The sequence below is a fragment of the Hippopotamus amphibius genome, chromosome X (assembly GCF_030028045.1).
Source record: "Hippopotamus amphibius kiboko isolate mHipAmp2 chromosome X, mHipAmp2.hap2, whole genome shotgun sequence".
NCBI classification, from domain to species: domain Eukaryota; kingdom Metazoa; phylum Chordata; class Mammalia; order Artiodactyla; family Hippopotamidae; genus Hippopotamus; species Hippopotamus amphibius.
The window spans coordinates 1951196-1978344 of record NC_080203.1 but is presented as its reverse complement, the minus strand read 5'-3'; the positions used below and the strand labels follow the sequence as shown (position 1 = coordinate 1978344).

The 27149-nt window shown below is 45.2% G+C and overlaps 3 protein-coding genes across 3 annotated transcripts in view; 2 read left to right on the top strand and 1 right to left on the bottom strand.

Moving 5' to 3' along the window:
* Nucleotides 1-365: 365 nt before the first annotated feature.
* F8 (coagulation factor VIII) overlaps nucleotides 366-27149 on the bottom strand; it is a 115365-nt gene continuing 88581 nt past the window's right edge. The window contains exons 23-26 of the mRNA XM_057718062.1: nucleotides 14847-14991; nucleotides 14298-14446; nucleotides 13384-13560; nucleotides 366-3033 (exon numbers count right to left, since the gene is read on the bottom strand). Of these exons, the coding sequence (XP_057574045.1) occupies nucleotides 2878-3033; nucleotides 13384-13560; nucleotides 14298-14446; nucleotides 14847-14991 (627 nt within the window). The 3' untranslated portion in view covers nucleotides 366-2877. The remainder of the gene's footprint in view (nucleotides 3034-13383; nucleotides 13561-14297; nucleotides 14447-14846; nucleotides 14992-27149) is intronic.
* On the top strand, nucleotides 19380-19775 carry LOC130841725 (histone H2A-Bbd type 2/3). The gene has a single exon (XM_057718064.1). It carries the CDS (start codon nucleotides 19380-19382, stop codon nucleotides 19704-19706), a length of 327 nt encoding a protein of 108 aa, XP_057574047.1. The 3' UTR covers nucleotides 19707-19775.
* On the top strand, nucleotides 21027-26472 carry F8A1 (coagulation factor VIII associated 1). The gene has a single exon (XM_057718063.1). It carries the CDS (start codon nucleotides 21062-21064, stop codon nucleotides 22178-22180), a length of 1119 nt encoding a protein of 372 aa, XP_057574046.1. The 5' UTR covers nucleotides 21027-21061; the 3' UTR covers nucleotides 22181-26472.

The following is a 27149-nucleotide window of genomic DNA, read 5'->3' as shown; positions in this document are numbered from 1 at the left end:
ACATAGTATCTACTACACCTTAAAAAAATAGTGTATATATGGGATTTTAATAGATGATAAAGATAGCATTTCATTTCAGTGGGGATCAAGGACTACACAAAAATAAAACCACATACATATTGGAATAAAACATGAGTGGAGTTTTTTGCAATCTTGGTGTGAAAAAAACTACTCTGAGCATGTCATAAAACCCCAAAGTCATAGGTGAAAATAATAATAAATTTATTGCATAAAAATGTAAAGCTTTCATACAGCAAAACACTGTAAAGAAAGATAAAAGATTAATGACAAATTAGGTGAAAAATTCCATAACAACATATATGACAGATAATACGTTAATGTCCTTAACATACAAAGAACTCTTAGAAATCAATTTTTTAAAAAGGATGATCAGCTCCATAGAAGAAACGGCATAAATGATGTATCAGAAGCAATGGATAAATAAATTGTGATATATATTATATAATGGATTACTATACAGCAATTAAAATGAGTCACTAAGAAATATATGCAATAAGGGTTGTTTTCAGTTTGGAGCTGTTCTGAATAGTGCTGCCATGTCTCTTGTTTCACATGGCAGTTCTGGGTCTAGGTCATTACCCAACAGAATTGCCATAGGATATCCATATGCTCAACTTTTGTAGATAATACCAGATTGTTTTCCAAAATAATTATACCGCTTTGAGTTTATTTTTGTGTATGGTATGAGGAAACGTTCTAATTTCATTCTTTGACATGTAGTTGTCCACTTTCCCCAGCACCACTTATTGAATAGACAGTCTTTTCTCCATTGTATATTCTTTTCTCCTTTGTCATAGATTAATTGACCATAGGTGTGTGGGTTTATTTCTGGGCTCTCTATCCTGTTCCATTGGTTTACGTGTCTGTTTTTGAGCCAGTACCATATTGTTTTCATGACTGTAGCTTTGTACTATAGTCTGAAGTCAGGGAGCCTGATTCCTCCTGCCTTTTTTTTTTTTTTCCTCAAGATTCTTTTGGCTGTTCAGGGTCCTCTGTGTTTCCATTTAAGTTTCAGAATTGTTTGTTTTAGTTCTGGGAAAATGCCATTGGTATTTTGATAAAGATTGCATTAAATCTGTAGATTGCCTTGGGTAGCATGGTCATTTTCCAATCTGCGAACACAGTATATTCGTCCATCTGTTTCTTTCATCTTTAGTTTCTTTCATCAGGGTCTTGTTGGTTTCTGAGTACAGGTCCCCCATTAGCCAAACCAGTTGTGGGATGATTGCAAACATTGAACTCATAAAAGGGATCCCAGGAGATCTGGGCGATGCAAGTACAGCATATGCTATGGTCTCAAATGCACTAATTTCTCACATTCTGCCACAGCCTCTCCAGGATTCTGGTTGGTCAACCTCTAGAAAACTTATAAAAGGGGGGGGGGGGTTAGTGGGATGGGCCAGAGCCCAAACTGCTGCCTTTAGTCCTCAGAGATGCCCGGGTGGACCACCTGAGTGCCAAGCATATTCTTCTCTGCCCCTCCTGTGTAGCAGCAGCCCCAACTCCTCATAAACATCAGGGTTAATTACTCCTTCTAGTATGGACACTTCCATCTGTGAGATAAGAAAGAGAAGAGTGCTAATGGATGTCAAGATTAAGCATCTCTCTCTGTGCTACTGGATCAAGGCTCCACTTCTAATTTTTTTTAATGTTAGCTTCACCTCATAAATTATAGCACTTTTTACTGTGAGTTCAATTTAACCTGATTTTCTAACTCACTCTTTTTTAAGCTCTTTATTGGAATATAATTGCTTTGTAACTCACTAATTTGTTTTTCTAAACCATCCATCCTGCTATTCAGTGCCTCTATTTGTTTTTATAAAATTTCATTGTTCACATTTTTATTTCCAGTATAAAAACACAACTCTCAAAGGCATTTGTTTTTACGTGTCAATGTTTTATTTAACTGATTATTGAGGAAACCAGCAGGAAGACAAAAGAGCTGATTCCAAGAGCTTTTGAGAAATAGAGATGTATGTGGTCAATGGGAAAGGAATGCCAAAACAAGATGATTAAGTTAGACATAAAAGTGGTTAACCTTTTAGAGGGAGTCAAAGCATATCACCTTTGGGGTTAACTTCTCTACCAGGCTATACAGAAAAGCTACTTATTGATCTCTGTAATTTAACCTCTAACCTGAACGGACTTTTACAGGACAGTAAACCACTCCCAACCTTATCTGTCAGGGGTAGGGCAAGGTGGGGGTTCCTCCTCCACAGTGGATGTGGCAGACCGGAGGATCTTCCCTCTGGAGGATTTTGTCTCTGCTTCCATCAGCTCAGTTTCCTTCTGAGTCCTTGATATTTCACCTCTGTGAGTGGGACTCGAGTTTTCAGTCATAGTACAGAATTTCACGTTACATTTTGTTGTGTCTTTTCAGCAGGAAACTACCTGAGGAGGGACTAAAATGACTGCATGATTAGAATTATTATGTTGCAGCTCCTATCCCAGAGAGCCATGGATTTTTCTGCGGAAATATTAAAAATATGTCCTTTAAAAGCCTAGTATGATCATGACCTTTCTTGGTCACCACACAGGAGGAAGTGGTGGCCATGTCTGGAAAAGAATGCTTTCCAGATGGGTTTCCTCATTGCTTTTTGCCTGATTACCTTGGAAGGAAGGACTAATCTGGGAGTGGCTGCAGCAAACGCACAAGAGGTAAATTGGATGCAATGGCCCCAGAGAACGCAGGACCCATGATGACTGATTTGGGAGGCTTCAGGGCATGTCTCCCGGGACTGAGGAGCAGAAATACATAGAAAAAGGATGGTGCCGTGGGCAGTGTGGCACAGGAAGTGACCCGGAGGCTGGGCTTGGAGGAATGCTGGACCCGTCAGGAAAGGAAGGGACGAGGCCTCAGTACTGCTGCTGCGTCTCGCAGCCCAGAAGCTCCAGCCTTAGGGCGATGTGGTGCGTCCAGCTCTGCGGGTGAATTCGAAGGAAGCGGGTAAACAGTGGGGGGTCTAGAGCGTTCACCACGGGTGTGAAGGAGTCTTGATTTCCCTGAAAAACCTGAAAGAGGAGAGAGAGCATTTGTTGGCTGACAGGAAAAGAATTATAATATTTATAACACCTCCCCCCAGGAGAGCTCCCCAAGTCCATTGGCCTCCTGCTTGGTCTGTAACTCTCCTGTAGCTCTGCCCCTCACGGGCACCCACCCCAATGCCCACTGCTCAGCCGTAGCTGGAAGCAATTAAGAGCACCCTTGCAAACCTACTATGGAGGCCTTGCTTCCAGCTATGGCTTCCCTCTGGAATGTTCTCACCCACTTTTCCCAACTAATTCAAGGAAGTTGTAAACATCATGGCATTTTACTCCCAAATACTTCAACCTGCCAAGCCTTTGGGTCTCAGTTTAAATGTTATCTCTTTAGAGAGCTCTCCACTGTCTGAAACAGGACTCCTGTTGACTCTAAATCTCCTCTTGTTCATTTCCTCTACAGCATTCAGTATCTTCTCCTTTATCTATTTACCTGATAAATTGACCATTTCCTTTGTTTTCACCACCAAAGGTCAGTTCCATGACAGCAGAGACCTTGGTCACTGATCTTCCACACATACACTATATATAGTGTATACATGGCAAATATACTATAAACATTTGTTAAAGTTTGTGTGTTTGATAAAACCTTTGGAAAAGAAAAGAGATTCTTGGATAAATACTTGTGGTATACTTTGCAGGCTTCTACGTCTTCTGTTAGACTTATTCCTTGATCTTTCCCCTCAAGAAACTGAAAGAATAATACACGGAACACGTAAATCTCTTTTCATCTACAACAGACTCCTAGTCTCTGGTCATTTTTGTCCTTCGTGATGTGGACATTTAAAAAATCTAGGACCACTGCGTTGTAGAATGTCCCATATTCTAAATTTGTGTGACTGTTTCCTTATTATTACATTTTGGTTCAACATGTTTAGTGAAAATATCAACTAGGTGATGTCTTTCCCACTGTATCACGTGGGAGGACACATGATGCTAATTCCTCCAGTTTGGCCCTTTGTTAAGGTGATGTCCACCAGATCTCTCTTTTATAAAGGTAATCACTTCCCTTACCTAACAATCTGTGGCATTAGACTTTGAGACTGTGTAAATATTCTGTTCCACGTTAAGCGTTCAGCCAATGGTTTTAGTATCTACTGAAGTTCCTTACACGTATTATATACTGTATTGATGGTTACCAATTGCTTTCTTAATTTTGTCATGTCTTCTACATTTATTAGCTGGAACGCTTCTGTGGAGAAAATCTTCTCCTCTCCCTTTATATTTTGACGATGATAATGGACTCCAGGATGTTCCATCATCACCTGGCAGTTTCCCAGCTCCAGTCTTGGAATCTCTAAGGAGCCCAGGTTCCTTTTACTAGGAAATGGTATTTAGAAACCAAGACTGTTCTGGGTTGGCTGAGGCTCTGCTCCAGGCCAAGCCTCACGTACACCATGTCTTCTCAGGTTGGACATTTTTATCTCATGGCAGAAAGCAGAGGAACCAGAGACTGAGCCAAACACATGATCGCATTGAAAGCTTCTATTGGAAAGTAGTTTATATCATGTCCACGTGCATTGGTCAAAATGAGTCCTACTGTCATGCCCAAAGTCAATGGAGTTTTCAAAAAAGGAAGAAGTGAAAAATGAAGAATAATACGTTTTACCTCATCTGCTATTTTCTGTTCATTCATCACCAGCAATGAGGTGATTTTACAACATGTAGAGATAAGAGGCTTGGATGGCTTAGGTTTCTTAGTCCACAAGCACCCCCTACTGTTGATAAAGCGAAGTGCAATTTCTTTAATAGATGGGACAGGAAGATATGTCTTGTGATTTGGTGATTTGTTTTTGCTTTTCCTGAACACTTATTTCCACCATTTGACTTCTTTTTTTGTTCATCACAAAGCCTCTAAGAGATGTATCCCCCTTCACCAGAAACAATACCACCTCTAGTCCCACATACTTTCCGTCTTTTTCTCTTTCAGTTCTCCAGAAGCCAATGCTATGATCCAGAAGGTTTCAAATATTAGTATATCGTCACTCAGGGTCAGACTTTCTCTCTCCAGAAGTGATTTTATCTGTGTTCTACCACAGTCTCTCCTGGACTCTCCTCTCCAGAGCTAGATTTGCATGTTTATTTTCTACTTACTTTTAAAAATTGAAACATGGTATTCTTTATCTTCTAGTTATTCTGTGAGTTATGGGTGCTTTTATTCGCAACTTTTAAATATATCTACAGAGAGACAGATACACAGATGGTTTTTGAAGGCTGTATGGAGAGACGGAGGCAGCTGCCATTATCTGATGAGAATGTACAACTCAGCATTTGGAATTTTTAAATGCTACTTTAAACTATTTTTCTATTTGTTTCTGGCATGTAGAAATACAATTAAATTTTGTATTGATTTTGTTTTCTGCAAACTTATTAATTCTAATAATTTAGATAGATAGATTCCTTCGGATTTTCTATGTATGCCATTGTATCTTCCATATATTATGAAAGTTTTTTCTCCAATCCTAACACACTTTATTTCTTTTTCTTACCTTACTGCAACTGCTTAGGACCTCCAACACAGTTTTTAATAAAAGTGGATGGGGCAGATTAAAGACTGAGCCAAACACATGATCACATGCAGAAGTAGGTCTATTTTGAGTTTTCTTTTTTTTGGGGGGGAGCCACGCGACACAGCTTTCAGGATCTTAGTTTCCTGACCAGGTATTGAACTGGGGCCACCGCAGTGAAAGGACCAAGTCCTAATTACTGGACTCCAGGGAATTCAATTGACTTTTGTAAAAATAATGAAGTATAGCTGATTTACAATATTGTGTTAGTTTCAGGTGTACAGCAAAGTGATTCAGTTATATATATATCTATCTTTTCAGATTATTTTCCATTAGAGGTTATTACAAGATATTGAATATAGTTCCCTGTGCTATACAGTAGGTCCTTGTTGCTTATCTATTTTATGTAATTTGTATTTGTTAATCCCATACTCCTATCTTATCCCTTCCTCCCTCCCTTTCCCTTTTGTTAACCACAAGTTTGTTTTCAATGTCTGTGAATCTGTTTCTGTTTTGTATGTATGTTCATTTGTATTAGTTTTTAGATTACACATATAAGTGATATCATATGGTATTTGTCTTTCTCTGTCTGACTTACTTCACTTAGTATGATCATCTCTACGTCCATCTATTTTCCTGCAAATGGCACTATTTCATTCCTTTTTATGGCTGAGTAATATTCCATTGCTTATATGCACCACATCTTCTTTATCCATTCCTCTGTTGATGGACACTTGGGTTGCTTTCATATCTTGGCTATTGTAAATAGTGCTGCAGTGAACACTGGGGTGCATGCATATTTTGATTTGTTTTAACTTGGCGCTGGCCTTTGATTCTGTGCACTGACAGAGTATGGCAGAAGTGATGCTGTGCCACGTTCTAGTCCTGGCCTTTTTAAGAGGACCGACAGCTTCCACCTTGGTTTCTTGGAATCTAGCTTTTATGTAAGAAGAGTGACTATCTTAAGACCACCGTACTGTGAGAAGCCTGTGACACGTGGATAAAAAGGTTAAGGAGAACCAAGATAGCAGGCAGGTGAGCAAAGAAGCCACCTAGGCAGTGGATCCATCCATCCATCCCCACTGACACCATGTGGATCATGGACAAACCAGGCAGACCAACCTAAATTCCTGATCCACAAAATTGTGGCCAGGTTTCAGGGTAGTTTGTTATGGTATCTTATTCTTAATCTTAAAGGGGAAGCTTTCTGTGTTTCACCTAAAATATTATATTTGTGGGACTTCCCTGGTGGCGCAGTGGTTAAGAATCCACCTGCCAATGCAGGGGACACAGGTTCCAGCCCTGGTCCAGGAAGATCCCACATGCCTCAGAGCAACTAAGCCCCTGCACCACAACTACTGAGCCTGCACTCTAGAGCACATGAGCCACAACTATTGAAGCCCCAGCACTTACAGCCTGAACTCCACAAGAGAAGCCACCACAATGAGAAGCCCGTGCACCACAACAAAGAGTAGCTTCCGCTGGCTGCAACTAGAGAAAGCCCGTGTGCAGCAACGAAGACCCAACACAGCCAATAAATAAATAAAAATAAAATATTATGTTTGCTGTAAAATTTTTGTGAATATCCTTTATCAGATTGAGTAGTTTCCCTACTAGTCTTAGTTTGCTAAATTTTTCCATTAAGAATAGATATTGAATTTTATGAATTTTTTTCTCAGCATTTATTGGCTGTATAACCCTCAAGTTCATTAATTGTGATGCATTGCATTATTTTTCTAATGTTAACCCAACCTTGCATTCCTAGGATAAATCTAACTTTGATACATATGCTAATATTTTGTTTCAGATCTATGTTCATGAATAAAATTGCCCTATTATTTTCCTTTCTAATAAAATTGTCCTTATTGGTATTTCTTCTCATCATTTAAAGAGCTGGATAATGTAAATACAAACTTTTTCCATTTATTCTGGAAGAATCTTTGTAATAATCGTATTATTTCTCCCTTGAAAATTTGTAGAGTATTTAGTATAGCCATCTGAATCTGGAGTTTTCTTTGTAGGAAGATTTTTGAACACCAATTTTTCAATGGTTGTAGGAGTTTCCACTGCAGGGGGGCCAGGTTCTATCCCTTGTAGAGGAACTAAGATCCCACAAGCTTAAATGGTTGCAGGAGTTTCATGGTTTTCAATTCCTTCTTGAGTAAGTTATATTTACTAGAAATTATCCATTTTACCTAACTTTCCAAATTTACTGTCATAAGGTTAATAAATATCCTCTTTTTTTTTTATGTTGGCAGGATTTTACTGGGTGGTAAAATTATTCATGGAAGTTGGAATTTTTTTTTGGCTGGGGCCACACAACTTGCAGGATCTTAGTTCCCCCACCAGGGGTTGAACCCATGCTCCCTGCAGTGGAAGTGTGGCGTTTTAAGCCCTGGACCACCAGGGAAGTCCCTGAAAAATTTTTTTTAGTTTTTGCTTGAATGCATGAAAAATATTTCACCAGATTTTCTTTTTGGGGGGAGGTTTCAGATTTTTCCTTTCAACATCATATGGATATCATCATCTTCTTTTTTAACAAATAAATTTATTTATTTATTGACTGTGTTGGGTCTTTGTTGCTGCACGTGGGCTTTCTCTAGTTGCCGCGAGCAGGGGCTATTCTTCGTTGAGGTGCAGGGGCTTCTCAGTGCCGTGACTTCTCTTGTTGTAGAGCACGGGCTCTAGGCACACAGGCTCAGTAGCTGTGGCTCACGGGCATAGTTGCTCCACGGCATGTGGGATCTTCCTGGACCAGGGATCGAACCCGTGTCCCCTGCATTGGCAGGCAGATTCTTAACCACTGTGCCACCAGGGAAGTCCCTCATTAATTATCTTCTGATTTTCATCATTGTTTAGAAATCTCCTGTCAGTTTGCCACTCATTATGGTAATGTATGTGTCTTCTAGTTCCTTTTTATTGTGGTAAAATGTACATAACATAAAATTTATCATCTTAACCATTTTAAATTGTAAAATTCAGTAGCATTTAGTACATTCGCCAGTATCTAGCTGAATATTTGTAAAAAGGAAATGCAGTACCCATCAGGAAGCCACTCCCCATTTACCCTTCCCTCCAATCTCTGGTAATCACTAATCTGTTTTTTGTCTAATTGCCTATTCTGGATATTCCATGTAAATGGAATCATACAATGTGTAGTCTTCCGTGCCTGACTTCTTTCACTCGGCATATTTGCAAGGTGCACGCATACGGCAGCACGCATCAGCACGTCTATGTTATTGTGGCTGAATAATAGTCCACTGTATGGATAGCCCAGAATTTGTTTATCCGTCAGTTGATGGACATTTGGGTCATTTTCACCCACTGGCTATTGGGAGTAGTGCTGCTATGAACATTTGCATACAAATTTTTGTTAATTGCCTATTTTCAGTTCTTTTGGGTACATACTCAGTAGCAGAATTGCTGGGATCATATGGTAATTCTATTTTTACCTTATTGGAGAACCACCTATTTCCCATTCCCATCAGCAATATGGGTTCCAATTTTTCTATATCCTTGCTAACGCTTTTCATTTTCTGTATTAAAAAATTATAGCCATCATAGTGGCTGTGAAGTAATATCTCATTGTGGTTTTGATTTGCATTTTTCTAATGACTGATGATGTTGATGTTGATGTGCTTGTTGGCCCTTTATGTATCTTCTTTGGAGAAATGCCTATTGAAGTCCTTTGCCTATTTTTAAGTTTGGTTGTCTTTTTATTGTGTTTAAGAATTCTTTTCATATCTACTTTTCTTCTGTTTGTGATTATGGTTCACATCGAAAAAACCATTTGTAAAATCCAAGGTCATGAAGATTTACCTCTATATTTTCTTCCATGAGTTTTAAAGTTTCAGTTCTTATATTTAGGTATTTGATCTATTTTGAATTAATTTTTGTACATGGTGTGTGGTGACTTCATTCTTTTTCATGTGGCTATCCAGTGTTTTGATTACTGTAGCTTTGTAGTAAGTTTTGAAATTGGGAAGTGTAAGTCCTCTAACTTTGTTCTTTTTCAAGATTGTTTTTGCTATTTTGGGTCCCTTGCAATTCCAGATGAAATTTTAAAAAAAGTTTATTTATTTGGCTGTGTCAGGTCTTAGTTGCGGCATGTGGGATCTTTGGTTGCGGTGCACAGGCTCTCTAAGTTGTGGAGTGCAGGCTCTAGAGTGCTCAGGCTCAGTAGTTGCAGTGCGCGGGCTTAGTTGCCCCATGGCATATGGGATCTTAGTTCCCCAACCAGGGATCGAACCTGCATCCCCTGCATTGGAAGGCAGATTTTTAACCACTGGACCACCAGGGAAGTCCCTCCAGATGAATTTTAATATCAGCTTGGCCATTTCTGCAAAAATGGCCATTGGGATTTTCATAGGCATTACAGAGTCTGTAGAAAGCTTTGGTTAGTACTGCCATCTTTTTCTTTTTTTAAATAAATTTATTTATTTATTTATTTATATTGGCTGTATTGGGTCTTCATTGCTACACCTGGGCTTTCTCTAGTTGCAGTGAATGGGGGCTACTCTTTGTTGCGGTGCACGGGCTTCTCATTGTGGTGGCTTCTCTTGCTGCGGAGCACGGGCTCTAGGCTCATGGGCTTCAGTAGTTGTGGCTTTCAGGCTCTAGAGCTCAGGCTCAGTAGTTGTGGCACACGGGTTAATTGCTCCACGGCTTGTGGGATCTTCCTGGACCAGGGCTGGACCAGGGATGTAACCTGTTTCCCCTGCATTGGCAGACAGATTGTTAACCACTGCGCCACCAGGGAAGTCCCAGTAGTGCCATCTTAATAATGTGTTCCAATCCATTGACCCAGGGTGTCTTTCCATTCATTTCGGTCTTCTTTAATTTTTTCAGCAATGTTTTGTAGTTTTTAGTGTACAAGTTTTGTACCTCTTGGTTAAATTTATTCCTAAATATTTTATTCTTTTGGGTGATATTGTAAATGAAATTGTTTTAATTTTGTTTTCATATTTGTCATTGCTAGTATATGGAAATATAACAGATTTTTGTGTGTTGATCATGTATCCTGCAACTTTACTGAATTCCTTTATTAGCTCTAATAGATTTTTGTGGGTTCTTTAGGATTTTATATATTTAAAATCATATCATTGGTGAAGAGAGAGAGTTTTCTCCTTTCCAATCTGAATGCCTTTTATTTATTTTTATTTTGTAATTTCTCTGGCTATAACTTCCAGTACGATGTTGAACAGAAGTGGAAAAAGTGGCCATCTTTTGTTTGACACTTCACTATTTCTTTCATTCATTCTGGGTTCCAGGTATAGCCTATGGCTGTATAGCCTATGTCTCAATTTCTTTTTCATATGTTTCATCTTCTGTGCTCCATTCTGGGTAATTCCTTCAGATGTATCTTCCAATTGACTAATTCCGTTTGTGCCCAATTCACTATTAAGTCTTCCTTTGATTTTTAAACGTCAACAGTTATTTTTTTATTTGTAAAAGTACTGTTTTTTCCAAAACTGCCTAATAATTTGTCATTTATTTTATGCTTGCATAGATAATTGCTTTAAATATTTTGTGCATAATTATTTTATGATATATATCTGAGGTCAATATCTGATATTCTTCAGAATCTAAATTTGTATTGATTGTTTCTTCCCACTTGTAGTCAAGTTGGTTTGTTACGGTGCATGTTTGCTGATCTCTGTTTATGATCTTATCCTTTTGATATGTAGGAATCCTGGAGATGTAAACTGGGAGTGCTTTTTCTCTAGAGAAATCGTTCTTCCAGATGCCAGGAGGTGCTACTTATCTGCAACTAGTTCTGCTCCTTTCAGGGTTTCATTACTTAATGCAGAAGTCTCACATTCCATTCTTGCAGTTTGCTCAAAGCTTGGTCTCCTGAGAACAACACTAATATAAGCATTTCCCTTTAGGAAAGTTCTGCCGTTTTACATTTTTTTATTTTCACCTCTCTTTGCTCTGATTTAAGCTCATTATTTTAAAGTAAAAGCTCATGTTTTTTTGGGGGGGGCTTTGGGGTTTTTTTTGTTTTGGGGGGGTTGGGGCTTTTTGTTTTTTGTTTGTTTTTTAGGCTGTATGTGTTGAGAAGGCTGGAGATTCCCCTTTCTTCATTGAGTGTAGCATTAAGAAGTATGTACTATCAGTGCTAGAGCCTTTTTATTGTGGTAATATATACATAACATATATTTTAACATTTTAACTGTCTTGGCATCAAGTACATTCACAATGTTGTGCAACTATCACCACCATCCATTTCCAGAACTCTTCATCTTGCAAAACTGAAACTCTGGGGACTTCCCTGGTGGTCCAGTGGCTAGGACTCTGCACTCTCACTGCTGAGGACACGGGTTAAATCACGGGTCAGGGAACTAAGATCCCACATTCCACAAGCCATGCCGTGCGGCCTCCCCCCTCAAAAAAAACCACCCCCAAAACAAGCAAACAAAAAACCCTGAAACTTTGTCTCCGTCAAACGATAACTCTCCATTGTCACTCCTTCTGGTAACCTCTATTTGACTTTAAGTCTCTATAAATTTGCCTATTCTAGGTGACTCACTGTAATTGTTAATTTTATGTGTCCACTTGTCTAGGCCATACAGTGTGCAGATATTTGGTCAAACATTATTTTGGGTCTGTTGGTGAGGATGTTTTTGGATGAAATTAACATTTAGATGGTAGAGTGAATAAAGCAGATTGCCCTCCCTGATGCGGGTGAGTGTCATTCAATCAGCTGAAGGCCTGAGTAGAACAAAACGGCTGACCCTACTCTGAGTAAGAGAGAATTCTTCCTGCATGGCCCAGATGAATTGGGACATTGGTTTTTCTTCCAGCCTTTGGGCTCAAACTCAAATATTGGCTCTTCCTGGATCTTGAGTCTGCCAGCCTTCAGACTGGAACTACACCACGGGCTCTCCTCATTCCCAGACCTTCACACTCAGACTGAAACTTATGCCATTGGCACTCCTGGGTCTCCAGCTTGCTGACTCACCCTGCAGATCTTGAGACTTGTCAGCCTCCATAATCATGTGAGTCAATTGGTTCTGTTTCTCTGGAGAACCCTAACTAATATACTCATATAAGTGAAATTATACAATATTTCTTTTATATCTGCTCTATTTCATTTAGCTTGTTTTCAAGGTTCATCCATGTTATAGCATGTATCAGAGTTATACCCTTTTTAAAATGGGAATGTCCTCTACAACACATACTATCAATACTCTGGCTCACTAAACTGCCAAAAGCAGAAGTGTTTAATCCAGTCTTGAGGGAACAAAGAATTCTTCTTGGAGGAGATGATGTTTATCTGCGACTTTAAGAATGCACCAGGTGAAAGGGTCAATAAGAAGTACCTAGAAAAAATGTTCTAAGTAGAAGAAACAGTATGTATAAAAGCCTAGTGTGAGAAAGAACATGCTGTTTTTAGGGATTTAGTATGGGTGGACCTTAGAGGGCAAAGGAGCAAGTGGCAACAGACTTACTAGAGAGATTGGTAAGGGCCACACCATGGTTAATTCTCGGTGAATCTAAGTTGCTGAGGATATAGACATCATTAAGCATTCGGTGAATGTCATTTTTCTTCATCCCTCTGATTCTTGCCACCATCCTGAATGACATCAACATCCATGAGGATAATCAGCTGTTGGCTCTACTCTGCACTTTCCTGGGATTATACATTCTTGCTTGGAGTCACCGTGTCCTCCCAGAATGCCTTTCATAGTGTCCTATTACTATAGATACTCAGTAAAGTTTATCCTGAAAGTCTGGTCATATATCAACCTTGTTATGTTTCTAAATGTCAAGCTCTGAGAGGCTTTCTGCCTTTCCTATGAGATCAGCGTACCTTTACTTCGCCATTCTGAAGAAACAGAGTCCACGTATGGCCATCTTGACTACTGGATATGAGGAACTCCTTCACGTACATGCTGGTAAGCAGAGATTTCGCCCCCTGGGTGGTTATTCCCGTGACTCTCACTGTCCTCTGGAAGTCCACCTGCAGCCATTCTTTCGGGTTATTTGCCTGCGGACGTTAGTTAGAGCGGTATCTTATTGCCCACTATTCGCTCCCAGAAATCCCCAAATCCCTTTGTAATCACATCACAGTGCTTACCAATCTGCATACTAATTATCTGTTTGCCAGTCTCCCTTATTAGACTGGAAGCAACTAGAGGGCTGAAATGTTTCATGATTCATCTCTGTATCCCCAGGGTTAGGCACGTAATAGGTGGCCAGTAGATGTTTGCTGAGTGAATATATGAGCAATATACAGACTGACTAGAGGATTAAAAGGTTGACAACGTGTTATATAACCTATTTTGTTTAAAATAAGGCCCTGGAGGAGCAGAGACCATTAACTACATTCATCTCCCAAAGCTATTCAGTTACTGAAAATCACAAACGGAGAGGTTCCAGAAAAGAACTATGCTCCTTTCCTTTGTTGACGTTTCTCTGTAAAACTGGACTTCAGCCACTACAATTCTTTAACAAATATTAGCCCAGCACTGCATACACATATTCTGTTTCCAGGAGGTTCAATTAGGGATCATTTCCCCCCAGTTAATGCTGTGTGAATTCACATGTCACATCCACTAAATATCTGTATAGTTTTCTATGCACAGTCAACTTTCCGTGACACTCTTTGTGGGAACAACCCGGTGAGAGAAGTAACTGAAGAAACAGTCAAGAGCTTTCCCTATTCTTTCCCCACCACTACTCCTTATTCTGCATCAGTTAAATGGCAAATTTGTTCCCTCTTACCCGGGGTCTCCAGGCATTAGTCCTCCCTTGGAGGTGAAGGCGGGCTTGTGAAGGAGACCAGGTGGCAAACACATTGCTTAAGTGGGATGAGGCAGTAATCTGTGTATCTGATATTGCTTTATTCTCCATTCCCAGTGGCATGTTGCAACCTCAAAGAGATGAAAGAAGAATTCAATCACAAGGACAAGCTACAGCCGAGGTTTTGCTGGCCTGCCTCCACTGACATTCTATGGCTACTGTCATCACAACATCATCTCCCAGGCACTAACTTTTGCATGTTATCGTTAAGATGCCCCCTATTTTCTGGTCAGCTCTGCTCAGCTCTGCTGGACTTTGATTTGCCTTGTTAATAGTAGTGTAGGAGGTGGCTACCTGTGGGGAATCCCATAGTTAGGATGACCAATTCCTGGGTTTGCCCAGGACTGTACAGGTTTTAGTATTGATAGTTCTGTGTCCTGGGAAATCCCCCCAGTCCAGGAAGAACCACGATGGTTAGTCATTCTACCCATGGTTGGGAGAGGGGAGAACATGGGATGACTTGACACTTACTGTTTAAATCACAGCCTATCAACTCCATGCGAAGAGTGCTGCGGATGCTGTAATGCGTTGGGTGCAAACGGATGTACCGAGCAATAATTGGAGGGTTAAAAATATTGTGTTTTATCCCAGATGAGTCCACATTGCCAAAGAAGACCTGTAGGGAGGTGTTAGCACAGATACACGTGAAAAAGAAGAATAAGAAGCGATTCCTCCCAATTTATCTTTCTTATAATTTTTGCTTTGTGCATTTCTCAACAGCACCCGACACACAAATAAAGCCATTCTGGCTAGCCAGATGTTAGAATGTAATACACGAAGGAGAAAATCACAGGAATGAGAATGGAACAAGGGAGATTAGGTCTGGGCAGGCGAAGTAGACTACTTTGGGGTCCTATAAAACGTTCATCAAAGTTGAGGAAGCCATTTAGGCCTTTGCTAATCCAGTGTGGGCCACAGACCAGCAGCATTCGAGTCACCTGAGAGCAATTAGAAATGCAGTATCTTGAGCCCTATTCCAGATCTACTAAATCAAACCATAGTTTGAGAAGCACTAGCTTAGGGCAGAGTCAGCTGCAGTAGTGAAAGGGAACTGGGAGTAGGCAGCCTACCATACTGGTCTCAGAATGATCTTCCAATAATGTGAGATGTGTGTGTGAACTGTGGGGCATTAATTAATGATGCCTTGTGTATGAATTCATAAGACATGTTAATATCCAACATGTGGGGTTTAGGACCTTGACATGTCTAGGTTCTAGAGAAAAGTCCATGACATATTTAAGGAAAAAGGAACATAGTTTGAGAAATATGGTAGTAATTCCAATTCAAAAGGCCTAGATTTAAATTATGGCATAGAGTAGAAAGAAAGTTGAAAATCATCGCATAAAACACCTGGGATTCTGTATCTGCTTGAACACACTAAAACAGGAATCAGTGTAAGGCTTTTGTATCATCAGACATCAGAGCTATAGTATTATGGGGAATTTAAAAAATTGTTCTGCCATGTAACAATTTTTTCTTCCTATGGGATAAAAATATTATTAAATGTAGAGCATTGCCCCAGAAATCACAGTATTTAAAAAATTTTTATTGGAGTATAGTTGATTTACAATGTTGCCTTAGTTTCAGGTGGACAGGAAACTGAATCAGTTATACACATACATACATCCACTCCTTTTTAGATTCTTTTCCCATACAGGTCATTACAGAGTATTGAGAAAAGTTCCCTGTGCTGTATAGCAGGTCCTTATTAGTTATCTATTTTATATATAGTAGTGTGTATATGTCCATCCCACTCTCTGAATTTATCCCTCCCATGCCTTACCTGCTGGTAACCATAAGTTTGTTTTCTACATCTGTAACTCTAATTCTGTTTTGTAAATAAGTTCATTTGTACACTTTTTTTAGATTCCACATATAGGTGATGTCATATATTTGTCTTTCTCTGACTGACGTCACTCAGTATGACAGTCTCTAGGCCCAGCATTATTATGATTATCAGTAGCTTTTGCTCCATCAATGGTAAATTTTATTTTTTGGTTTTTTTAAAAGAATTTTATTGAGCTATAACTGACACAATAAACTGCATATATTTAAACTGTACAATTTGATATTTTTTCTTCTGTCATCTATTTTATGCAAAATAATTTATTTATGGCAATCCCAATCTCCTAATTCATCCCACCCCAACCCCCACTCCCCCGCTTTCCCCACTTGGTGTCCATATGTTTGTTCTCTACATCTGTGTCTCTATTTCTGCCTTGCAAACCGGTTGATCTGTACCATTTTTCTAGATTTGATATATATGTAAGATATGATATTTGGTTTTCTCTTTCTGACTCACTGCACTCTGTATGACAGTCTCCAGGTCCATCCATGTCTCTACAAATGTCCCAGCTTCATTGCTTTTTACAGCTGAGTAATATTCCATTGTATGTATGTACCACATCTTCTTTATCCATTCATCTCTTAATGGACATTTAGGTTGCTTCCATGTCCTGGCTATTGTAAATAGTGCTGCAATGGACATTGGGGTGCATGTGTCTTTTTGAATTATGGTGTTCTCTGGGTATATGCCCAGCAGTGGGATTGCTGGGTCATATGGTAAGTTTATTTTTAGTTTTTCAAGGAACCTGCATACTGTTCTCCACAGTGGCTGTATCAGTTTACATTCCCACCAACAGTGCAAGAGCGTTCCCTTTTCTCCACATCATCTCCAGCATTTACTGTTTGTAGATTTTCTGATGATGCCCATTATACTATATGTTTAAACGATTAATGCCAATCCTTTCCCAAACTCTTCCAAAAGATAGAAAAGGAGGAAAAACATCCTAACTCATATCAGAGAGCCAGCAATTCCTTGACACCAAAGCCAGATATATATACCAGAAGAAAGAAAATTACAGACCAATAGGCTTTCTGAATATCGATGCAAAAATCCTCAAAAGAATTCTAGCAAGTTGAGATCAGCAGCATATTATAAATATTACATTCCATATCCAAATAGGAATTATCCCAGGAATGCAAGCATGGCTCAACATAAGGAAACTGATTAATCAACACCACATTGATGAAATGAAGGGGGAAAACACCCTCATGATCATCTCAGTTGATGCAGAAAAAGCAAGCATTCAATAAAACCTGACAAAGTTTCATGATAAAACAACAACAGCGACAACAACAACAAAGCCAAACCACCCAGCAAACTAAGAATAGAAGGGAAATTCCTCAACACAATGAAAGGCATTTATGAAACACCCATAGCTAATATCATACTCAATGATGGAAGACTGGAAGCCTTTCCCCTAACATCAGGAACAAGGAAAGAATGCTTGCTTTCAGTGCTTCTACTTAAGACTGTAATGGAAGTCCGAGTCAGAGCAGTGAGGCAAGAAAAAGAAACAAAAGGCATCCAAGTTGGAAAGGAAGAAGTTAAACTATCTCTAGTCTCAGATGACACGATCTTCTGTATAGGAAACCCTGAAGAACCCACAAAACACTATCAGAGTTAACAAACAAATCCAACAAAGTTGCAGTATACAAGATCAACAGACAAAAACATATTGTATTTCCATATCCTAACATTGAAAAATCCAAAATGAAATTGACAACAGTTCTACTTCAGATAATATCGAAAGGAATAAAATACATAGGGATAAATTTATCCAAGGAGGTGCAAGCCTTGTGCACTGAAAACTGCAAAGCACTGCTGAAAGAAATTCAGGACGAACTTAAAAAATAAAACAAATAAACTAAAAAGGAGAGAGAGCAGCATTTATGGACTGGAAGACTTAATATTAAGATGGGAATCTCACCCAAAGTTATCTAGAGATTTAACGCAGTCCCTATGGAATTCGCGGTGCCCTGTTTTACAGAAATGTGAAAGCCAATCCTAAATGCATATGGAATTTCAAGGGACCTTGAACAGCCAAAATAAAACGGGAAAAGAAGAAAAAAGTTGGAGGACTCACCGTTCCTTATTTCAGAACTTACCGCTAAGCTACAGTTATCAAAAACTATGTGGTTCTAGCACAAGGATAGACACGCAGATCCGTGGAGTGGAATTACGAGTCCAGAAATAAAGCCATAAATCTATTCCATGGGTATAAACCCGAAAGAGTTGAAAACAGGTGCTCACAAAGAACCCCGTGCAGGAATGTTCACCACAGCGCTATTTCCAGCAGGCCCAAGGGGAAAGTCACCCAAACGTCCATCAGCTGCTGAGCGGATACACAACACGTCTGGTCCAGCCATACAGGGGAATATTATTCAGCCAGGAAAAGGCATAAGTGCTGCCGGGTGCTACCACGCGGACGAACCCTGATGCAAACTTTATGCTGAGGGACAGTGGCCAGGCACGCAAGGCCACGCACGTTTTTGTATGCTTGCATCTGCAGGAAGTCTCCAGAGGAGGCAGACGTCTGTGGACGGGAAGCAGATGGGTGGCTGCCTGGGGGCTGCGGGGGGTGGGGGTGGGGGACCTGCAGGAGGGGGCGGTGGGGAGGGACTGCCTGGTGGGGGCAGGGGTTTCTCTTTGGGGTGGTGCCAACGTTGGGGACCTCGATATAGTCGTGATGGTGGCCCAGCTCCGCCCGTGTGCACTTGGTGCCACTGGATGGTCTGCCAGCTGCTGCCTTCCCTCTACAAAGATCCCGTCCGGTGGCGAGCGAGAGCTGCATGGAAGAGAGGGTCCAGGGAGCAGGGTGAGCAGGGTCCCGCCAGCGCCGTTTCTTGGCGGGCCCAGGCCCGCGGGGGTGGGGGCGGGGGTGGGCGTGGGCGTGGGGGGCACGAGAACGCAGTGACCTCACGGAGTCTGCGTGTCGCGGAGCGTGCGCCCCGACCAATGAGGGGCCGCCCGGTGGTCGCTAGGATACAGAGTAGGGGCCTGAGCGCACGTGCTGCTTTGAGACGTTGGGAACGGCTGGCACATCCCACCGCACCTCCTGGCAGCAAAGCTCCTGGCAGCGCACCTCCTCGCCGTGTCCCTGCCCGCAGCGCACCGCAGAGCCAGGCCGTCGGAGACAACGCGCCCAACCCGCCGCCCGCATGCCGCTAAGGCGCCGTCGAGGCTCATCCGGCCGCCGCTCCCGCACCGCCCGAGCCGAGCTGTCCTTCTCCGTGAGCCACATGGAGCGCCTCCTGCGGGAGGGCCACTACGCCCGGCGCCTGAGCCCGTCCGCACCCGTCTACCTGGCGGCCATCCTGCAGTACCTGACGGCCAAGGTCCTGGAGCTGGCGGGCGACGAGGCCCGCAACGCTGGCGGCCAGAGTATCACCCCGGAGCTGGTGGACAGGGCGGTGCACAACCACGTGCTGCTGAGCGCCCTGTTCGGGATGGCCACCATCTCCCAAGTGGCCCCGGCCCGGCGCTAGGCGCCCAGTGACACCTGGGGCCCCGTTCCCCGGGGCAGGGGGGCCCCGGCAGCCCCGGCCTGCCCGCCGCCCCGGGCATGGTCACCTCGAGTCAATAAAGTGTTCAAGAAGACTCCTGTGTGTGCCTCGGTCACTGGGCATGGGGGGCGGTGGCGGGGCAGCCCTCGCTGGAGGGATGGGGGTGGGGGGATCTGGGTCTGGTCCAAGTAGGGGTGGGGTGGGGTGCGGGGTCTGGGTCTGGCCCGAGTGGGGGTGGGGTGGGGGGGTCTCGGTCTGGCCCGAGTGGGGGTGGGGTGGGTGGGGGGCTCTGGGTCTGGCCCGAGTGGGTTGGGTGGGGTGGGGGTGTCTGGGTCTGGCCCAAGTGGGGGTGGGGTGGGGTGCGGGGTCTGGGTCTGGCCCGAGTGGGGGTGGGGTGGGTGGGGGGCTCTGGGTCTGGCCCGAGTGGGGATGGGGTGGGTGGGGGCCTCTGGGTCTGGCCCGAGTGGGGTGGGTGGGGTGCGGGGTCTGGGTCTGGCCCGAGTGGGGTTGGGTGGGGGCTCTGGGTCTGGCCCGAGTAGGGGTGGGGTGGGGGGGTGGGTCGGGGGCGACAGACAGAGAGGCGCTGTCTCTCGCGGTGACAGCGCACGCGGGGGCCCTGGGTGGGAGCGGGTGGCCGCGGCGCGGGTGGGCCCGGCGTGGGGCCTGGCGGGAGGCCGGGCAGCCGAGGGCGCCCCCGTGGGCTCTGAGCAAGCCGGCGCCGGGCCACGGCCCCAGAAGAACGGGTGCCTCGGGGCGGCGCGCTGCCCGGGTGGCGGGGCCGGGGCGGGACGCAGGCGCGGGCGCCCAGAGCGCTCGGCCTGGACGCCCACGGGCCGGGGGCTTCGACGGGAAGGCGGCGGCGTGCCGGGGGCTGGGGCGGGCAGCGCGCAGGACGGCCGCCACGTCGGAGCGGGGGCCACGCGGGGCGCGGCGCTGCGGTTCGGGGCGCCTTCCTCGAGACGCGCCAGCAGACGCCCCGCTCGGCCGGCCGCGGGGCCAAGCGGTGCGCTGGCACCAGCGGGCGCCCGGCCCGGCCCCGCCCCAGCCCCGTGGGCCCGGCCGCGTAAGCCGGGACGGCGGGCCAGGCCCCAGCCCAGGGACCCCGCTTGGCACACGCCGCCCGCCGCCGCCGCCGCCGCCGCCGCCGGCCGGGCCTCCGCCCTCGCGGGTCGGCTCGTGGCCAGGGCGGCGGGCGCGCCGCGGCGGCCGAGCCGGCGCAGTCGCGCGGCGGGCCGGAGCCCGGGGCGCACGGACGCAGGGCACGCCGCGGCCCGCCGCCGTCGCCGGCAGGTGCGGCCCGTTGCGTCAGCGCGCCCGGAAGCGGCCGGGCGGCGAACATGGCGGCGTCCGCGGGCGGCCTGGGCGGCGGCGGCGCGGGCCCGGGGCCCGAGGCCGGGGACTTCCTGGCGCGCTACCGCCAGGTGTGCCACAAGCTGAAGAGGCGGTTCCTGCGGAAGCCGAACGTGGCGGAGGCGGGCGAGCAGTTCGGCCAGCTGGGCCGCGAGCTGCGCGCCCAGGAGTGCCTGCCGTACGCGGCCTGGTGCCAGCTGGCCGTGGCCCGCTGCCAGCAGGCGCTCTTCCACGGGCCCGGGGAGGCGCTGGCGCTGACCGAGGCCGCGCGCCTCTTCCTGCGGCAGGAGCGCGACGCGCGCCAGCGCCTGGCCTGCCCCGCCGCCTACGGGGAGCCGCTGCAGGCCGCCGCCGCCGCCCTGGGCGCCGCCGTGCGCCTGCACCTGGAGCTGGGCCAGCCGGCCGCCGCCGCCGCGCTGTGCCTCGAGCTGGCGGCCGCGCTGCGCGACCTGGGCCAGCCGGCCGCCGCCGCCGGCCACTTCCAGCGCGCCGCGCAGCTGCAGCTGCCGCAGCTGCCCCTGGCCGCCCTGCAGGCGCTGGGCGACGCCGCGTCCTGCCAGCTGCTGGCGCGCGACTACAGCGGCGCCCTGGCGCTCTTCACGCGCATGCAGCGCCTGGCGCGGGAGCACGGCAGCCACCCGGCGCCGCCGCCGCCGCCGGGGCCGCCGCCGCCGCCGCAGCCCGGGGCCGGCGCGGCCCCCGCCCCGCCGCTCGCGCTGCTCCCGCCCGGCGCTGGGCCGGCGGCCGCGGCCCCCGCCGCCACGCTGGGCGCCTTCGCGGACGTGCTGGTCCGCTGCGAGGTGTCCCGCGTGCTGCTGCTGCTGCTGCTGCAGCCGCCGCCCGCCAAGCTGCTGCCGGAGCACGCGCACACCCTGGAGAGGTACTCCTGGGAGGCCTTCGACGGCCCCGGGCAGGACGCCAGCGGCCCGCTGCCCGAGGAGCTCTTCCTGCTGCTGCAGTCGCTGGTCATGGCCACGCACGAGAAGGACACGGAGGCCGTCAAGGCGCTGCAGGTGGAGATGTGGCCCCTGTTGAGCGCCGAGCAGAACCACCTCCTGCACCTCGTCCTGCAGGAGGCCGTCGCCCCGTCGGGCCAGGGCATCTGATGCAGCACCGACGTGCACCCAGCGCCTTGCCGCCTGTCCCCGACCTCCCGCACGCGCCTGCGCCCCTCCGGGGACGGAGGCAGACGGTGATGCCGGCGCCTCGGCCTGCGCACTTTGTCTTCCGCCTCTTGCCACGCGAGGAATGTAGCTGCCTAAAAGTTACCTTCTTTCCATGATAGCGGCAGAGAGAACGACCACCCCAGATGCTAGAGGAGAGGACGCGGCTCTCTTCCCCGGACACTGCGACGTAGACATGAGATCCCTTCCGTCCTTTTCCTCTTCTCTTTTCACCCAACAGCCCCCACCTACCCCTTCCCCCGCCCGCGGCGCAAGGCTCCCCCCCCCCCCCCCCGCATCCTTGTTTCAGACTGAGGGTGACTTCGCACAGCTCTGGCTCGCTAATCAAGCTGCAGGATGTCTTCGTGGTGACTGATTCCTTGGTGAATTTCGAGGTCTGCCTGAGTGATGGCCCAGTTCCTGCTCTGTCTCATGTGCCCCTGGCGTATTCGTGGGCACTCCGCTGTTGTCGCCATGGCCCTCAAGCCATGGGAAAATCGTTTTGACGCTGCTAACTGGTGGTGGGGGCTCGGGTTTCCCTCGTCTAGAAAAGGGGAATCACTTATCTACCTGTCAGGAGGCAGGAAGCAAAAGCGGATAGTCCCCTTTTAGCTCCAAGACGGATTCATTCGCTTGAAATGGACAGTGTGCCTGTGAATCTACAGAGATCATTTGCGATGTGGTCCTTACTTCGCTGCAGTGTCCATGTGTTCGGTGCAAAGCGGGGTGGGGGGGGGGCGGCGAAGGGGAAGGGAGGATGAGGGCGGGGTGCGCTCCCGCGCAAAGGTGTCAAGATGTGCATTGGCGTTTTCCGTAAAGGTGTCAAGCTGTGCGCTGGAGTTTTCGGTTCCGGTTCTGTTGAGAGGAGCGGGTAATCCACATGGCAGCCTTTATTTGCGGTACGGATCCTTCCACACGTTTTAAAATTGAGCTCAGATGTGTAAGATCGGCATGCTTCTTTGGTGTTGTGTGATGGCGTCCATGCCAGGCTCTGCGCTTGTTTCCCAAAAGCAGGATGGCATCCCATTTTTAAACGCGAAATTTCCAAGGCTTTTTGGACCACATGTTACATGCAGACCGACTTCGCTGCTTTCTCAAATTCAGCTTTATTTTCTTGAGTTTTGAGTGTGATGACGAGAGCTCTTCAGAATATAATCTCATTCTCAGTCACTCAGCTCGGGAAAATGCATCCTTTAGGCTGAAGTTGTAGATGGCACTGATCTTTTGAGGTGAGATTTAAGGACACGCTTTGGGAACAGATCTTGGTTTTGCATCTTTGGTGGAGGGAGGGGGAATATGTGGCGTGTTGTCCCTCTGAGTTAAGTGCCCCCAAATGGGTGGGACTTTAGGGTATTCTTTTCTACCTCTGTTTCAGCAGTGTGGAAGCAGAGGCTAAGGAGATGTAGGGGAGGCCCATCTGAGACAGATTCAGCCACGCTTCCTATCTTCCCACTTGGCTGCCAGGAAGGGTCCTTCCGAGCCCTAACAGCCTAGTGCGGCTTACTGCCAGCGTGCTAAGGGTGCATGCCCCCTTGGCTTTTGCTGTTTCTGGTACCCTCTTGTCAACCTGGGCTGCAGCCTTGGCCGCCTTCCTTACTCTCCTTATGACGAGACTTCTTAGGAAGTGTGGAATATGACCGGTGGTAGCATTTGGGTTTGGGCACAAGGAAAGGCCTCCTTAGACCTCTGATCTAAATTCCTTGCTTTGAGGAGGTGGGGGGAGGGATTACCAGAGAGCCTGGTATTGTGTATACAAGCACAACTATAGAAAACACTAAAGATTGTTTTCCATTTGCCATTGGCTCATTTATGTGTCTCCCTCAGAAACTTCATAGCATGGAGAGCTGGGCCAAGGCCAGATTTCCGTGATTTTGACAGAATTCTCTTGCTGTGTATCAACTTATTTCAGAATTAACATTGATTTCTAACATGACCAAAGATAAATACTTTGAAAGGACATGATTAGTGTTCTTTTTAACTTGAAAACCAGAGGGAAAGATCTGCATCACTGAAATTGTTCACTGACAATTCAAAATTATTCAAAATATGAAATATTGAAAACAGTGGCAGTGAAGCAATGACCCTTAAAGGGTGTTTGGGTTCCCCTTTTATAAGGGGCTTCTGTGATGAGAAATGTTGGTTATGAAAAAATATTTTGTATGTCAATGGTACAAAAATCTGAAAACATTTGAGAACCACTCTACTGGAGGAAGATGACTAAGACTGAAATTTGTAAATTGGGCAAGCCCTGGGATGGAGGGCTTCTGGTTAATGTGAGCTGTCTAGGCATCTCTGCTGCTATTAGGCTAGACCACCAGTCCACAAACTTTTTCTGTAAAGGAGGAGAGGGAAATATTTCAGTCTTTTCATGCCACATATTCTTCCTTGCTTGTTTGTTTTTGAAACTTTAAACGTGTAAAAACCATTCTTAACTCACAGTCCATACACAAGCAGGTTGTAGTCCAAATCTATGGGCTCTAGCTTATGCAGCCCTTCACTAGAACCTAGAACTTAGTAGTTACTCAATAACTGTTAAAGGAATGACTCTCATGAGGGTAGTTAATAACTATTTTACCTTTGTCATTGAATAAGAAAGATGAAAAATAAAGGGACTAGTCACTTAACTCCAGATTCTAAGAAACAAAAAAGAAAATAAATGAAAAGAAAGTGAATTTTAAATTTTTTCAACAGAAATTAATGAATTACAGAACAACAACTTCAAATCTATGTTTGATTTTAACAGCAAGAGTTGATTCTCTGAAAATCCAATAGAGTAGATAAACACTCACCAATTCTGATAAAGGGGGAAAAAGAGACATACGTGTGTGTATATAGGTAAAGATATATGGCATGGGAATGGAGATAGAATTTTAATGTACACATTTACAGCAATTAACTACAGTAACAGAAAATGAGAATGCCAGTTATCAGATAAGTAACGGAAAAGATAGTTCAAGTATCTACCAGTAAACGAGGCACAGTGGCTTTTCCATCCAATGTTCATGAAACAGATGATTACTACATTAATTAAACTATTCTAGAGCAGTAGTTTAATGGAAAAAGATGGGAGCGTTTACACTTTATTTGCAAGTCTAATATAACTGTAATGCCAAAGCCTGATAAATACAGCCCCCCAAAGAGGTAAACCAACTTTATTGATTGGTACAGATAGAAAAATTCTAAATAAAATGTTAGCAGATTGTATGTAGCTAAACTAAATGACTACTACACTGTGACTAAGGGTGGTTTTCCTGGGAGCGCAGCACCGCGCTGTGCTGGAGCCAGCTGTGAGTGGCTTGTGAGAGCCAGTTGTGGGTGTCTGCTGCCAGCTCTGCATTCAGTGACATTGTATCAGCAGCTTGAAATCAGGTGTGATGGGAATATTTACATCATGGAAATCAGCAAACACTACAAATAAAGGCGTTTCCGCTGACTGCCCCCCACTTTGCCCCAGAGCCGGCTGTTAAACATTTGCCACCCCACCATTGAATGTGAGTATAATTTGACAATAGCAAAGAGAAGAAATGTGATGATATTCAACATGCTGAAAAAGCATTTGATGAAATTCTGCAGCCATTCCAAATAAAGTAGGAGTAGCAAGAAACCTTTTAAATATGATAAAAATATTTGAAACTAACAGTATCATATTAAACAGTGAATTGTGGGGTCCATTCCCTTTAAAGTCAGAAGCAAGACATGCTAATACACAATAAAGATATGCTAATGTATTTATATCTATACATACATCTCACTGCAGGCAGAAGAGCAAAGCGTTTTGCTCACCATCCAAGTCTACGAGGACTAATCTGCTGCAGCCACTGCTGACAGTGTGCTTGGTGTTCGGAGGAAGAGATTAATGGGATAAGGCACTCTGTGCTTCAGACAGGAAAGTAAAGATGATAACAGGATGCTCTGTGCTTTAGACAAACAGGCCCTTAGGTAGTTAATACGCATTTTAGTAAGAATTTTAATGAACCCTGCTTCTTGCATCTTCCCATACATAGAAAAACACTATAATCGTGAACTTGAGATATCTGTTCTTTGTGACTAGTAGTAATATTTTACCAGGATTTATGCTGACTGCATGTATTCCTTAACAACAACAGCAACAAAAAATCATATGAAAACTAGCCTCCCCCCTACTCCTTTGGAACAGTTCCTTAGAGCTATCTGAGAGGCTGTCTCCCAGGCTATAGTCCTCAGTAAGACCCTAAATAAAACTTGATTCACAACTCTGACGTTGTGTATTTTTCTTTTAGGTGACAACACAATATATAATATTTATGTGTATGTGTCTGTGTGTGTGTATATTAATCACAAAAGCATTTATAGTGATTACTGTTTCCTGTTTACCAGGTCCTGTCAGCATAATGTCATCCACATCATGGACCAGTATGGTGTTCTGTGGGATGTCAAGATGTTTGGGGTCCCTAGGGTTTATGTTATGATAAGGAACAAGGGAACTGGCATTGCCTTGAGGTGTGAACAGTAAAGTTAATACTCTTGTCCCTACTTCATAAATGCAGATCTATTCTGATTTTGGCTGTCAATGTAAATGAAGAACAAACAGTTTTGCAGGTCGGTAGTTCCATACCCGTGCCTGGGGCTGTGTTAATGTGATGATTACATTTGTGATGATCTGTCATTTTTCCATGACTCATCTGGCTTTTGTAGCGGCCAAACAGGGGCCCTAAGGAGACTAGCCTCTGGCTTGGGAAGCAACTAGTCAAGGTGTAGTCACTGAGAGACTTGTATGCAGAGCAGGGATGACTGCTTCAGAGACTGGAGAAGGGTTGCCTCCTCATGCAAAGAAGGTTCAGGGCAATTTGGATGTTTGCAGTTCTCTGCCTCACGCATGGCTGCCTAAATGTACCCATCCCAGGACCTCCCTGGTGGTCCAGTGGTTAAGACT